The sequence below is a fragment of the Dermacentor albipictus genome, chromosome 8, assembly GCF_038994185.2.
Source record: "Dermacentor albipictus isolate Rhodes 1998 colony chromosome 8, USDA_Dalb.pri_finalv2, whole genome shotgun sequence".
NCBI classification, from domain to species: domain Eukaryota; kingdom Metazoa; phylum Arthropoda; class Arachnida; order Ixodida; family Ixodidae; genus Dermacentor; species Dermacentor albipictus.
This window is the reverse complement of record NC_091828.1, coordinates 97,291,438-97,306,496: the sequence shown is the minus strand read 5'-3', so window position 1 is coordinate 97,306,496 and position 15,059 is coordinate 97,291,438. Positions and strand designations below refer to the sequence as shown.

Genomic DNA, 15,059 nt, shown 5'->3' with positions numbered 1-15,059 from the left:
GGCGAGGGCGCGCAGAGAGTGGGGGATAGCGTACAGCGTTTCCTAATAAGATTGCCAGAGGGCGCTGCAATCGTTAGGTTTCCATGAGAATGATGGCTAGTGCATAGATTTCTTTGATCACCGTTCATCCATCCACTCGTATACTTCAACAGTTTCTCACGGAGGCTGTTCTGTATCTGTACAATCTGAAATTGTGCTCCTTATCCGGCCCAAAACTTTGTTGCGGTTGGTCTTTAGGAGTGAGGGTGTTATCCATGGAACAAACCAGGGCTCTTGAGGGTGCAAAAAAAAAGTATTTACCGTGTAAAGAACTCTACGGCCGCGTGCTTCGATGTACGCCGGAGCGTACCCCACGGACACGCGCGGTATGTAGAGCCACAGTGTCTCAGTACCCGAGGAACCCCAGGCCGCAGTGATCGAGTGCCGCACGCATATAACGAACTTCTCTTACCGCGAAGAGCGCGTAGACCGGAAACGAAAGTTGCGTTCCGAGCACGTATACATTCAAACGCTCCAAGAACGCGGCAGCGCGGGCGTGATTCCGGAAGCGGTAAAAGGAAACTTCGACGAAACAAAGTACGCGAAGACGACAGGAGGAAAGACTGCAGCGCGACAGCAGCTATACGGTAGTCATGCGCTTTGTGTCATTACATTTCTCCCGCGTCCTCCATAGTCTTCCTCCCTTACAGTAAGTCACGGACGACTCCTTTTCTATATCTCTTCTTTTTTATCTCTTCTACAGCACGCGGACTCCTTCGCTCATCGGGCGTCGATATCGCACACGCACACACAACTGACCCGCTCAGTGCGGTATATTTGCACACTGTTATCCACGGACATCTGCCTCGTGTAGAGTATCCATCTACAAACTTCGCGCAGTGCAGGGAACATCTACGGTTGCTGGATGCGTAGACCGGAAGTTTAACGGAAGCTTTGCCTGGGGTACCTCCTAGGTTGATATATCGTACAGGAACGGATGGAATCGAGTCGCCGAGCGTTTACACTGGATCAATGTCGGCGAGATTTGCCGGTATTTTTGAGAAGCGAAGGTTACAACCCACCAGCGTCACTATAGGTGCATATATTTAATTTAGGCCTTCGATTCTTTGGCAAAGATTGCAATACGGCAAATCAGTTCCGCGGATGCCCGGAAGGTGGAGGAAGGTTCCTGAAAGAGAAAATTTCTCGTCCGCATGACTGCCGCACGAAACTACAAAGGAAAACCATACGGGCTTTCCAGAAAAGGAGCTTCGCAGTAGAAGAAAAATTATCTAAATCTACGCACTGCACTGTCTATCGTTTCCATGCTGGTTGAACTTGGACCTCGCCACTTCGAGCTACGCGCAATATTGACTGGATGAAGTCTTGTCTAATTGGTCAGGAAAGAAACTGGAACTCACGTCTGTACCTGGAGACTCTTGGGATACAATGAACAGGACTCATGCTCAATCGAAACGGAGGAAGCCTCCCTCCTCCCCGTCTTACACGCAGTGCTTGCGCCACATGCTAAAACCTGTTTAAACAGGCACTTCAACCTTTTTTCGTCCCATTGTGAACAAGGCTTCCGTATGGAAGCCGAAACGTCTTTTAATAAGTTTTACTTGGTCGGTGTGCGTCTTTCTTTGTCATGTCTCGTCCCGACCAGACGGGCTTCCGTCGAACTCTCGATTACAGCTGCCCTCTGCGCTAGCTTCAACGGCAGCGCCGGCGAAACACTCGACGAGCGCGCCGATGTCAGCGAGTGTTACACTCGTGCTGCACTGCTCCCAGGAATCGCCCATCTCGTACGCTTCTAAAACCCAGCAGCGAGTGGCTGACGCAGTTCAGCATCGCAGTTCATGACGAAGGAAGCACCGGTGCGAAGGAGCGGGCAAATTTTCTGTTTGTTTGTGGCTAAATCATTTTGATTTAGCACGTGGCCTTTAAGCGTAACCTTAAGCGTGAAAAGGACGTGCTCTCTCTGTAGTGGCACTCTCACCGTAGTGACCCAGCACATTCGCGCATGGCGAGATCAAAAGGCCGCTTTATCTTTCTCTTAACGCTCCCGAGCTTGTCTATTCCGGTTTGGGGTTCACGTGACATTCAAGCGTGATTTTAAGCGTGAATAGGGCGTGCTCTCTCTGTAGCGGTACTTGCCAGTAACGCCCAGCACGTTATCACGAGGCGAAAAGGATGCTTTAGCTTCCTCTTAACATGGCCGAGCTCATCTACTCCTGGTTGCATTTCTCGGGGAATTTAAGCGTAACCGTAAGCGATAGAAGGGCGTGCTCTCTCTGTAGCGGCACTTGCCAGTAGCGCCCAGTACGTTAGCGCATGACGAGCTCAAAAGGAAACTTTAGCTTCCTGTTAACGTGGCCGAGCTGATCTACTCCGGATTGTATATCGCGTGGAATTTAAGCGTGACCGTAAGCGATAGAAGGGCGTGCTCTCTCTGTAGCGGCACTTGCCAGTAACGCCCAGTACGTTAGCGCATGACGAGCTAAAAAGGAAACTTTAGCTTCCTGTTAACCTGTCCGAGCTCATCTACTCCGGATTGTATTTCGCGTGGAATTTAAGCGTGACCATAAGCGATAGAAGGGCGTGCTCTCTCTGTAGCGGCACTTGCCAGTAACGCCCAGTACGTTAGCGCATGACGAGCTAAAAAGGAAACTTTAGCTTACTGTTAACCTGGCCGAGCTCATCTACTCCTGGTTGCATTTCTCGGGGAATTTAAGCGTGACCGTAAGCGATAAAAGGGCGTGCCCTCTCTTTGCTTCGTTCGCGCAGGCAACATGCGCTCGATGGACGAGGACCAGGTGATGTCGCTGCACGAGCTGCTCAAGAGGAAGTTGGAACGCACCCGCGGCCTGGTCAGCCTGGGCATGGACCCGTTCCAGGCGGGGTCCATGGGATTCCTAATACAGGAGCCGGGAGCCTACATCAACGTCTCGCTCACGAAGGTCTTGTATTGTCTTGTCTTGTCTTGTGTCCCAGACAGTGGCGCGCACCCAACATGGGGGATTGGCCAAGAAGCAGGCGGTTTTCCGTAAGGTTAGAAGTATAGAGAAACTAGGTTTGAATAGAGGAGCGTGGGACGATAGAACTGTAATTTAGACTTGCAATGAAGATATCGTTAAGAATTTTGATAAAATAACTTAACGTAAAGAAATTAAATAATAGAAACTATGGATAATTGTAGAAAATCAGCAAAATACTCCTTTTGTCTCTCTAATAAAATGTTAAACTGCAAGAAAAGCATCCCTGTCACTGGATCCCAGCGAAGTCGCCCCAAAAGAAAGAATGCTTGTCGAGGTTAGCGACAGGCCAAGTTTGGTAAATGAGTATTTTAATATTTTTTCTTTGTCTTAAAACGGTATACCTGCGCCCGTGGTGTCGTCGTCTTTCTTGTGTGTGTTTCCGGCGCAAAATCTTTTCAGTATGCAAGATCACCAATTAGCCCAGCAGTTAACTCTTCTAAAGTATACCTGCATTTTACTTTCGTATATTGGCGTGTTGGTGGGCTATTTCGTGGCGAGTAACGTCTTGCGACGCAAATAGACGAGAAAAAAGTGCGGGCACTGAACCTTCAACTGTACTTTATTTTAGCAAGTGCATAGTATATAAGCACGTCGGGGATATGACAATAAGAAAACAGGTGGATTTAGCAGAATAAACACGAGAACATACGATTTATTGGCATAATTTAGAACGCAATCTAATGCAAAATTATTGTCCGCTTTTTGTATGTCCCAACAAAATTTTGACATTATTTTATTATTGTTATTGCTTTTTTTGCCTTACAAAGTTGTAAACTTGCTTCAATCTGTTTAGTTAAGTTCTTTTTCTCTGGCGGCCTAAACAAAGATAACCAGATCCTTACATTTGGTTGATTTAAGCATATTCTTAGAAATGTCAGCCAAGCGCGAGCAAACTTGCTTGCGTATATGTCGGACAAAATTATTTCTATATTCCCACGTATTTAGGTAAGAGTTCTTAATGCGCAACTCTTTCTTATTCTGCTGTCTCTGGCTTCAACTCTATCGTGCGCCTCTGTGAAATTTTAAAAAAATGAAATCGTACTAAGGTGCGTAGTATAGGGTGCGTATACACGCATACTATACGCACCACGTGCGATTATGCTAAACTGACAATAACACTGCGGCTTGGTTGCCTTAATTATTACCTGAACTGTGGTCGTGGGCTCGAAATGGTGCAAATGACATAATCCAAGCCAAGAGGTGCCTGAAAACGAGGAATCTCTGAAAGCAATTCAGATGTCATTTCCGAGCTCGCTCTGAGCCGAGCGGCTTCGCGTCACGTGACTTGGGCCTGTTAGACGCCCAGGATGACGTCACAAGCCGGTGTGGTTAACGCAAGCCAAGAGGTGCATGCAAACGAGAAATCGCTGAACGCGATTCAGATGTCCTTTCCGAGCTCGCTCTAAGCCGAGTGGCTTCGCGCCACGTGACTTGGGCCTGTAGACGCCCAGGATGACGTCACAAGCCGGTGTGGTTGCCGCATTCTCGTATGCGTGACGCTGGCGTTCGTCTAGGATGACGTACGCCCAGGATGACGTCACAAGCCGGTGTGGTTGCCGCATTCTCGTATGCGTGACGCTGGCGTTCGTCTAGGATGACGTACGCCCGGGATGACGTCACAAGCCGGTGTGGTTGCCGCATTCTCGTATGCGTGACGCTGGCGTTCGTTCCGTCTTTGCAGGTCGCCGTGACGGGGCTGTCGAACTTCACCATCCGTGACGTGGCTACCAACAACGCCGCCATGCGCGCCAGTGTGCTCATGATCATGCCCCGATTGGAGATACGGTGCGCCTATCGCGTCAAGGTGAGCTTGGACAGTGTTGCCGATTCTTCCCACTAGAATTCCGCTAAAAGACATCCAGAAGTGGATGCAGAGTCTGCAAAAGCTTTTTCGTTTCTCCCAAACTATTAACAGTATTGCTGTGAATGCCTTTAGCGAGAAACAAGTTCACACATAGTAAAGTAAGGTGTTTTTTTTATATATCTTCGCAGGCTTTTTAAAACTACCTGTGGCAGACAGCGCGTCTGCTCCTTCATCTGGTTTACTCGAAGGCAGACATTCTTCGCTCGATCAATTGAAAAGTAACTCACTATATCCCACAAAATTTCACCAGTTTTACCATTAATAATCGCGTTAGTGTGCACATGCAATATGGAGCTGGTGAGTTCGTTAGGCGCATTCATTGGGCTGCCTTCAATCTCGAGATGCGCATTTCAAGATTGCGCGGCGGAGTGCTTTGGCGTTTCAGTTAGGGGCATTCTGTTAGAAAGAAAGAAAGAAGGAACAAAGGAAAGAAAGAGTTGGACAAAAAACTTTTCTCTCTACAGATTTTCTACATCTCGCAGATACTCTACATCTACAGATTTTCTCTACATCTCGCGAATACCTGATCAAAAGATCTTGAACCACCCATACCCAGGCCCTCCATGTGGCGCAAGGAAGTTACTAAACTAATTGTACTTATCAAGCTAAAATACGTAGAAAAATCACAAAGTACGACTTACACAAAACATACAGGCATGATAGCTCTCGGATTGTAATTTGAATATACGAGAAAACATAATTCTGTTACGCGAAAACTCAAACAAACCCTTTTCCAGCGTGTCTACAATTCATAGACAGCCGACGGTGTCCGCCATTCCGGCGCGTGAATATCTCGGGAGTCCACGTAGCGGCGCGCCTGCTTCCTTGATACACTTCCAGATGGCGCTCGCCTCCGCCGCATTGCGGCCCACGCAAGAGGCCGCGTTTCTACCAGAAAGCCCGCCTTCGTGCATAGCGTTCGCCACGAGCGTTTTCCAACAAACATTACGGTTACATACGCTGAAGTTTGCCGGAAAGCGTGAAGAGCAGTGAGGGATATGTTCATGCTATCGTGTTTAAAGGGACACTAAAGTGAAAAATGATTTCTTCTGCATCACTAAATTACCGTTCTACAACACCAAAAACACCACTCTTACAGCGATAAGACGTTTCGTAAGCCAGAAAAGGCGCAAGAACGAAATACGGGTGGCGACCCCTACTTAAGTTCCCGCACCTGGGGGCTGTGACGTCTTGGATTTTGATGGCCTCTTCTAAGGCTTACTAATTATATATAGCGGTGCAGATTGACTACACTGTGTTCTAAAGAAACCAAATATTAAACATGGCAAGTTTCGGGAACCTTTATTAAGCCAACGCGGCCCAAATGCGAAAACATACTTTGGAATCCCTGACGTCATGCTGACGTACCGGCGCTGGGGTTTCGGCGCGAAATTCAAACACAGATATTTGGACCTTCATTTTCTCATCTAATAATCAAAACATTTTTTGAAATGACTGCCTGCAGGGTTCTCAAACGATGCTTCATTAGTCTAAACCGATTTATTGTTTCCCTTTAGTGTCCCTTTAACTCTTAAAGGCGAAGCTTAAGCGTCCTCCAATTTTTTTAATCTAGAGGTTTACCTCATGAAAGAAGGCATTTCACATCTCATGCCCCTTTACTGTGACCCCCGAGGACCGTTCTTGTGATATAAAGAAGTACCGGTGACAACACTTTTATTTTAAAGCGACAGCTGCTTTGCCACTTCAGCCATTTTCTGTGGTTGTTGGCTTGGTAATGGTGTATCTAGCGTAAAAGCAGCCGATTGGCCGGTAAGTGTGGTGCGATATGAGAGCTTCGGCGTTACTGAATTGAAACTGCACAGCAGTACTTTCCACAACACTGCTCTGGATGAAAGTAGGGTTATTGGAGACTTCTGGGAGATGCCTTCATCCTCTACGGCCGGGAGGAAAATAAAATAGGATGATGATTGTATGGAGCTTGACTTCAATGCATGTTCGACTCCATCGCGGAAGACTTCCTCTATATCGAGAGTTCCAAACAGGTGAAGCGATTGCTTGGAAAATGGTGCATAACACTAACATAAAAGCCCTTCTTTTTTTATTTGTGTGTAGGTGTCATTAGGTTTACAGTGTGAAAAAATTCGCAGAATGTTTTTTATGCGTTACCTGCTATTTTTCGATTGAGACGCGCACGTTGTCACCCTGCGCTTCCGCTGTTTCAGTGCTTTGTATACCGTGTCGCTCTTTTAGCTTGTCGATTAAACTTTTGTTTATGCAGTGCGCGTAGACTGTCTGAGCACTCACAAGCATGCATATATATGGGCGCTTAGGCGCGCAATAAAATTTACTTGCAGAAACACCTTTTGCAGGAAAAAAAAAACACATTACAGTTGAAACTTGATTTAACGAAGTGATGACCACGCTAGAGTTATTTCGTTAAATCGGGAAGTTCGGAACATCGAGTAAGGCAGCGTTGTCCTGTCCGTTTCTTCTTACTTGGGCTTGCGTCCGTACTTGCTGGAACCCCTCTTACGTTCACCATGCACCAACTGGCCCAGCAAACCACACTACTAAATCGAGTAAGGGATTTTTCGGTTCTTCGAAATCTAATATTGTAACGTAGCGACACCCAAAAGGTACCGCGGCATTGTGTTTGCCACTAACCCACACCTGCGCGTGTAAGAAGTCCTCGAGGGCGGGCCAAATGCCGCCACCCACAGCGTCATATCTGGTACGCAAGAACGCTATATATAGCGATTGCCGAGTCTGTTATTTCGTGCATGGGCGCGGCGTGCAGCCTCGTCAAAATGAAGCTAGGGCCACGACTAGGGTGCCTAGATGTTTTAGTGCGATAGCGTTAGAGCGCACGCTCGAAGAAAAGCCCATCAGCGTCAATTTCTTTACTCATTTATTTCGGGAAAAGCTTCGTTAAATCGGGCTTAATGCAAGCTAGTTCCGTTAATTCGGATTGATGACAACATTTAACCTTATGGCTACTTGCCGGGAAATGGAAATTCCTTCGTTATATTGGAAACTTCGTACAATCCGGTTTCGTTAGATCGAGTTTTAACTGTAATATTATTTTTCGTTGTTTTTTTCTGTGCACCACTACTCAGACCTCAGTGTTGTTCCTGGGCACATTAAAGAAATTGATTGATTGATTGATTGATTGATTGATCGATCGATCGATCGATCGATCGATCGATCGATCACGTGTGCCAGTACCAATATGCCACCAGCTTTTTTCCTGGGCATGCCAACGAAAGTGATTATTGTTACACGCAGGAGCTAAAGCCCACTGCAGAAGAGTACGCATTTGGGCTGGTTGGTTCACGATTACGAGCAATAAAAACAGCGCTAAACTACAGGACGAGTGAAGGGACACAGACACAGACTCGTCCTGTCGTTTAGCGCTGTTATTATTGCTCGTAAAGCCCACTAATTGCGAAGAGCTAATAACTGAGTGCGACGGCGCGTTCTCACGTCTATCGTCACTCTCTCTCCCCAGGGCTACATCAGCGGCGAAGGCGAGAAGGGGTCCCGCGTGGTCGACGAAAGCGGCCAGTTCGAGGCGGTGCTAGGTCGCGCCGCCATGTCCTGGTTCGCCCGGGTGCTGCACGTCGACAAGGACGACCTGCTGGTGGCCCAGACGGGCCTGAGGACCCACGTCGACGAGGTGACCAGGCGGTTCCTGCAGACGGCCAAGGTCGGGACCCGACCACCGTCCGAGAACCAGGACGACGTCATGGACGTGGTCGGCTTCAGCATCGTGGACCACGTGCGCCAGATGGTCGAGGACAAGCTCAACAGGGTCATCACCAAGGTGACGCCGGGACGCGAGATTCATGTCATTAAAGAAAGGCACGGGGTTCTGAGTGCTAAAACCACGACTTGAGGGACTAAGTATGATGAGGGACTTCGTATGATGAGGGCACCGTATTAGGAGGGATTCCGTATGATGAGGAACTCTAGGGACTCCGTATGATGAGAAACACCGTATGATGCGGGATTCCGTATCATGAAGGATTCCGTATGGTGAGGAACTCCGTACGGTGAGGGACTCCGGAATAATTTTCAACAGCCTGGGGTTCTTTAACGTGCACCCAATTCACGATACACGGGCGTTTTTTTTGCCTTCTTCTTTTTTGCATTTCAACCCCATCGAAACGCAGCCGCCACGGCCAGTGTTCGAGCCCGCGACCTCGGGCTTGGTAGCACGCAACGCCTTAGCCACTACGCCACCACGGCGGGGTCATATCATCGCGCGTATACAATTGTTCTTGCAGTGATTAATAGAAACTAACACCTACAAGGTCACGCTTTTCCGTATGCTATACAGACACCAGAAGCGACAAGGCCTGTGACGTCATAGCCGCCATATTTTGGCCACCAGTTACTGCGAGAAGCGCAGACGAAAGCAAAATCGATTTTTTTCCGTGACAAACCATGCCAAGCAACAGTGCCAAGTGTCACATTAAGTGATCCCGGGCCATGAAATGCGATATTGCTGCGAAACTTGTGCAAAAAGAAAGCAGGGCGATATAGGCGCAAAATCGTATTTTAATATATTTAAGGCAAAGACTCCGGCGTATGCATACCGCGCTGAACATGGATAGATGGATGGATGGATGTTATGAGCGTCCCCTTTGGAACGGGGCGGTGGGTTGCGCCACCAAACTCTTGGTATTATGATGCTTAATGTCCTTTCTAGGTTAAAGAAGAAAAAAACCACGATGAATTCCCATAACCAAATTTTCTGACCTCCTATTGTGAACTTTGTTTTTGTACGTCTCCATTTTCTGTCGTTTCCCTACTTTCCTTCCACCGATCTTCCAATTCGCCTCTTACTAATCTCTATTGCGGACATGTTTACTTTCGCCCTGCTCTCGCTGAACAAACCTACTCCTACAGCGCCACCTTGCAGAAGTTGACTGCACTCTCTATTATAGGGGGTTAAGTACAGTTTACTGCTCTCGCTGAACAAACCTGCTCCTACAGCGCCACCTTGCAGAAGTTGACTGCACTCTCTATTATAGGGGGTTAAGTACGATTTACCGCCATTTATGAAGCGCATATATACATGGTTATATATAACCTCGGGCCGAATCCGTTCCCAGGCGGTGTCCACGAGGCCCGCCGAGGTGCAGGACCTGCTCGAGTCGTTGGTCGTGCCGACACCGCACTCGGAGGTGCCACGCACCTTCTCCCCCCACGGGCACCGCATCAGCAAGCGCCAGGTTCCCTGCAACAACGGCACCGATCTGGACGACTACGTCGACTACCTGTTCCGATTCGCCACGCGTCTCATCCGCGCCATGGAGCCCATCCAAGGACCCAACTTCACCATCTACATCGAGGAGCATCTCCAGGTATGAGATAACCTGCATGGTTGTATTATCCGTTTCACCCCTAGTGCATTAGACAGTGGCAACAGAATGGACGCTGAACTAACGAGCAACTTGCTTAGTTCAGCGCTGTGTGTGTCCATTCGGTCGTCTGTGTCGGATGCGCTGGGAAAACATCGACAATGCAACACCAACTAGCTCCCCTCACCCGAAAGAAAAGCTGTCAACCTTAGTGCAAGGTTGTAAACAAACGGTCATGGTTAAGTGATGCACTGCGGGCAGCGAGAGCAGACGGCTAGCATACGACGAGCATGGAGATTACTAGCAGACGACAATCTTATAATCAACTTCTATAGTTGTCCGTTGTCGTCTACTGGTCCTCGCCTTCTTTCGCAGCTCACTTCATAAGCTTGAACACTAATTTCCAACTGAGTCACATTGGTCACGACCAGACATTTCCATAGGCGCCCTCACAGACTTTACCCCGGTTGCCTGATTCTAAGCTCACGTACAACGTGACGCCTGCGGTTAAACAAATATCTCCCACATCCCGAGCCTTGGTCCTTAGCGGCACTGACTCCCACTGACGGCACTCTCTAGGGTAAATTTGCTCGCACACACACAAATACGCGAGAACGTAGGCGGAAGGATGGCGCCATGGTAACTTACGCATTAACTTACGTAACTTACGCCATGGTAACTTACGCATTACACATACTGACCACCGACACGTACGCGCTTCGTAACGAGTTCTAAGCACGTAACACAAGGCTGCGATGCGGTCCAAGATAAACGGGCGTCCAGCAGGCGATGAGTGTGTTCTGTCACCCGCGTAGATTTTTCTTCGCTTCGATCAAACTCGTCCGTCTGGTTTGTCGTCTGCGCAGGTCTTCCTCTACGACGTCCAGGCGCGCAACGTGTACACGCTGTCCCGCCGCAAGCCGGCCTACGTCATCTGCCGCAACGGTGACGTCACCGTGGGCCTGGTCATCCTCCTGGACAACATCATGGCGACGGCCAAGTACCGCGTGCTCACCGACCACCGGCACCTGCTGTACAACGGCGACGCGGACATCAAGCTCTCGGGCACCGTCGTCTGGATCCAGATCTCGCAGCTTGCGAACGGCAACAACCGGCTGGACGTGGTGCGGATATGGAGGATGGGCAAGGCCCAGGTGTTGCTCAAGGGACTCGGCAATCTCACGTCGGCCATATCCATGTTACTCACCAGCATACTGAACCACGACCCGTGGAACGTGATACCCGTGGCCGAAGCGCAGGCCATAACGTTCGGCAGGGAGATGCTGGCCAACATCACTGTGCCCATATTCTCGCTCGTCTGAGGGGGCGCCACCGTTTGTTTCTCGCCTCTGTACTTCCGGAAGCCGGTTGACCCGTCTCACCACTAAGTGGACGTGTACTCTCGTCGAAACACTTCCGTTAATGCGTCCAATAATTCTATACAGACCTCCCCAACGAGGGTTCTCTTGGAGTTGCCATAATGTCCTCTGGACCTTTGCGAGTCCACATGATCAACCGCTCAAAAGCACTAGGGACAATGGCAACACGTGCACTTTATAAGCATGCTCAACAGTCCGAAAAAGAAGGTGTTATCAAGCCACGATGGAAAGGCTTTATATCGTACACGTGCTTCCATAGGAAAACGGAACGGATAATGTACTTCCTAAAATTTCCCGTTATTATTTGTATGAGAATTGAGCGAGGGGCGTATGGAATTATTGGACTGCATATTACTACATTGTTTCACTAAAGGCATCCACTTTGGCGAGTGTGCTAAAAAAGCAGCTGCTGTAGTATGCCCCTGGTATAACGAGTACTTACTATGTACCTCGCCAATGAGAATCTTTGCCTGCTGTCGACATGACGTCTCACGTAAGTGAATTCCAGATATAGACGCACGTTTCTGCCGCTGGCGCAGACGTCGTGGTGTAAGACTTTGTCGGTGTTTCTGGCAAGAGCCAGACGTACCAGATGATTCCAGACGTACCAGACGTTTCCAGATGGATGCAGCGCGTCAGCTGCCTGTTGATGTGTGCCAAACCCGTGGGGCCATTTTCTTTTAGGAGTGCGACTCTCGCGAACCTGTTGCCGTCTACGTTGGCAGTAAGCACCTCGCGTTGCGCTAACCAAATTAGGGGTCCTTAATCCAGAACACATGTTTACGGAAGAAGCGTTCGAGACTCACGTGCGGCGGTAATCGGGAGTTTCAGACTGCACGTACATCCATAAAGTGGCGCTGATAGCGGCATCTTGTGGTGTTTTGATAATCCACAATATGTAAGAAACATTTTTTTTTTCTTCTGTGTTTCTCGTTTCTCTCGTTCCACGAAAATAGCCACGTACACTGGTGATTGTATTGCTTGTCGATGCCTATGTGCTAGCAGATAAGCGACACGTGGCCTTGTCATTGTAGTAACAGTTTTGCGAACTCTGGTGTTACGCGGCGTCTCAAGATGGCGCCACCAGCGCTGCTCCTTACGTTTACATCTCCTGTCTTCCGTAAATGGTAATACGTGTACGCGCAAGATAAATCTGTTTTTTTTTAGCCTATTCTTTAAGTATAGTCAGAGGGACAATTACGCACTCGCTTTGCTCAGTGAAACCCTAGAGGTGGCGATATGAACTTCGCATACAGGGTCCTCGAGGAACTTTGCACTGGAATGGCCAGTCCAGTAAAACTCAGATCGAGGGTGTCGCAGCTATAGGTCCCTCCTTTTAGCATTCGCGACACAGTTTCGTAAAGTTTCGTAAGTTGGCCCTCCCCGGTTCAGAAAGTTTCAGTTCGCTCGCAATGTTACCACGATGGGGAAGAATATGCGCAACGTTCAAACGGTCAGCCATTAGCATGGTTGACCCTGGAGCGGAGCTCTTGTTCGGCTGCGGTTCTTACCAGTTTTCGTGACGTCACCTCAACCTACCGCGCTGCTTCGATAACAGTGGTGCGCATCCTCTTTTGCAGTCACGCTGAGCGTGTCACGTGGTTTTTTAGACAAGAATTCCTATAGTTAGCGAGGGAGGACATAGTCGCGACGCTTCATAATTAGGGGTCCTTGAATAGCGAAACTTTGGCATAGAGTTAGAGAGCGAGAGATAAAGGAGGAAATAAAGGCAGGGAGGTTAACCAGACTTTGTCCAATTTTCTACCCTATACGTGGAGAGAGGGATGAGGGAGTGAAAGAGAGAGAGAGAAAGACACGAGACTTGATCGCACTTTCACATGCACTAAGCCACATGCAGCAGGTCTAAAGTCGGGCACTCAAGTGGCTTTCTGGGCTGATGAGAATAGAATACGAATCCTCAGTCAAGTTAGCAGCTTTTAAATGAGCAAGGTCATCCGAATTTCCTGTTTGGATTACGGCTGGCCTTTTTTTTATGCTATGCTTCTTTCATGGTATGCCACGGCCCAATAAGTGTACTCCTGTATGTGCGATCATATTCTGTAATTCGGAGAAATGAGATGTTTAAGTTCTGGAAGGAAGTATTTCGATTATTCGCCCCGGCCCCATACGAATCGCAGTCCGCAATGAAGTCGGGAGCTGATCGAAGTTAGTGGAAAATTCCTGCCTGCTTCGGTTTCGAGCCTACCCCATTTAGCTCCCGCCTTGGCTTTGATGAGGCTATAGCTGCCAATAAGCGACACCTACACGTTCGTACAGGTGACAAACCACTGTGCATGTGTTGCATAATATTCCAGGCTACTTTTCATAATCATCCACATCTTATACGGGAGGGCGTAGCGATGAACGAGCGCCTGCGCTTTGCAGTGAAACGTGCACCGGCGTTGACAGCATCTATCCAAGAGGTAGCCAAACGAATCCGGGTCGTAGCCCGGATGCGAGAGTGCATGTGTATGTGAGCTGAAAGCTCCCACAGTCTTACCTTGTAAACGGGTATTTGTCGTCATTGTTTTGTGTTATGACAATAAAGCCTGAGGTCGGCTATTTCTGGAAACTGTCCGATTCCGCCATATTGTCGAATTCGCCATCTTCCCAGCTCTGGCTGGCTCAGACTAGCAACGCGTGTCTTCTCTGATTGGCTCAAAACGCAAATGTGGTGTAGTTTGACAGTTCCCAGAGTAGTGATCCAGTGTCATCGATACCATTACACCCGTCATGACATATACTAACGCTTATATTCTAAACGATCGTTCGCATTGTTGCGAAGACACTGTCACAGTTTATCGTGATGTGTATTGCAATGCCATCGTCTGCTTTTTAATCATACAAGCAAGCAGACGTCTGCTACGTTCAAGCAGCATGGGAGAAGGACGACTCTGCGCACCGGACAAATTTGTAACGGTGCGCACCTTCATACGTCTGTAAATAGTGTTATTGAACAGTGTGCTGCTTGTATTTTTTTGAGAACTGCTTATACTACTCAGATTGCACTTCTGCGACTGAACTTGACCTTCCAATCCTGAATCATCCGCCCAAGGCCTCTGCCAAGCCCCAAGCCAAGCCAAGCGAACCGATCTTCGACTGTCTGAAAGTGTCCAGCAATTGGCAAAAATAAATAAATAAATGCTGACGGCGTATGTTAACATGTCTAACAAATAACACAGAATTAAACTCCTATGTCCGAATGACGCATTTTTGCTTGTTATTGTTTTTAATATTCACGCACGCAACCGACGTCTGTTGCGGCAAGCTCAGACACCCGTTCTTCGTCACGGTTATTCGTGACCTTCGAAGATCGAAGTGCGCCATTCATCGTCGTGCGCTGCTATAGGTCACGGAGGTATAGGTAATGGAGACAGTTGAACGGAAGAACAAACTTTAGAATAAATCCGGTTAAGACGAATTTTCGGATATAAAGAACAATTTGTTAACGCGTACGGTTGGGATTCCCATG

The 15,059-nt window shown here is 48.4% G+C and overlaps 1 protein-coding gene across 2 annotated transcripts in view; it reads left to right on the top strand.

Annotated features, from left to right (window-relative positions):
* Nucleotides 1-14,159, top strand: part of LOC135912916 (uncharacterized) — a 50,370-nt gene extending 36,211 nt beyond the window's left edge. For both annotated transcript variants that reach the window (XM_065445523.2, XM_065445522.2), the window contains exons 2-6: nucleotides 2,767-2,939; nucleotides 4,699-4,821; nucleotides 8,351-8,665; nucleotides 9,960-10,211; nucleotides 11,075-14,159. In XM_065445523.2, the coding sequence (XP_065301595.1) occupies nucleotides 2,767-2,939; nucleotides 4,699-4,821; nucleotides 8,351-8,665; nucleotides 9,960-10,211; nucleotides 11,075-11,530 (1,319 nt within the window). In that variant the 3' untranslated portion in view covers nucleotides 11,531-14,159. The remainder of the gene's footprint in view (nucleotides 1-2,766; nucleotides 2,940-4,698; nucleotides 4,822-8,350; nucleotides 8,666-9,959; nucleotides 10,212-11,074) is intronic.
* Nucleotides 14,160-15,059: the final 900 nt, after the last annotated feature.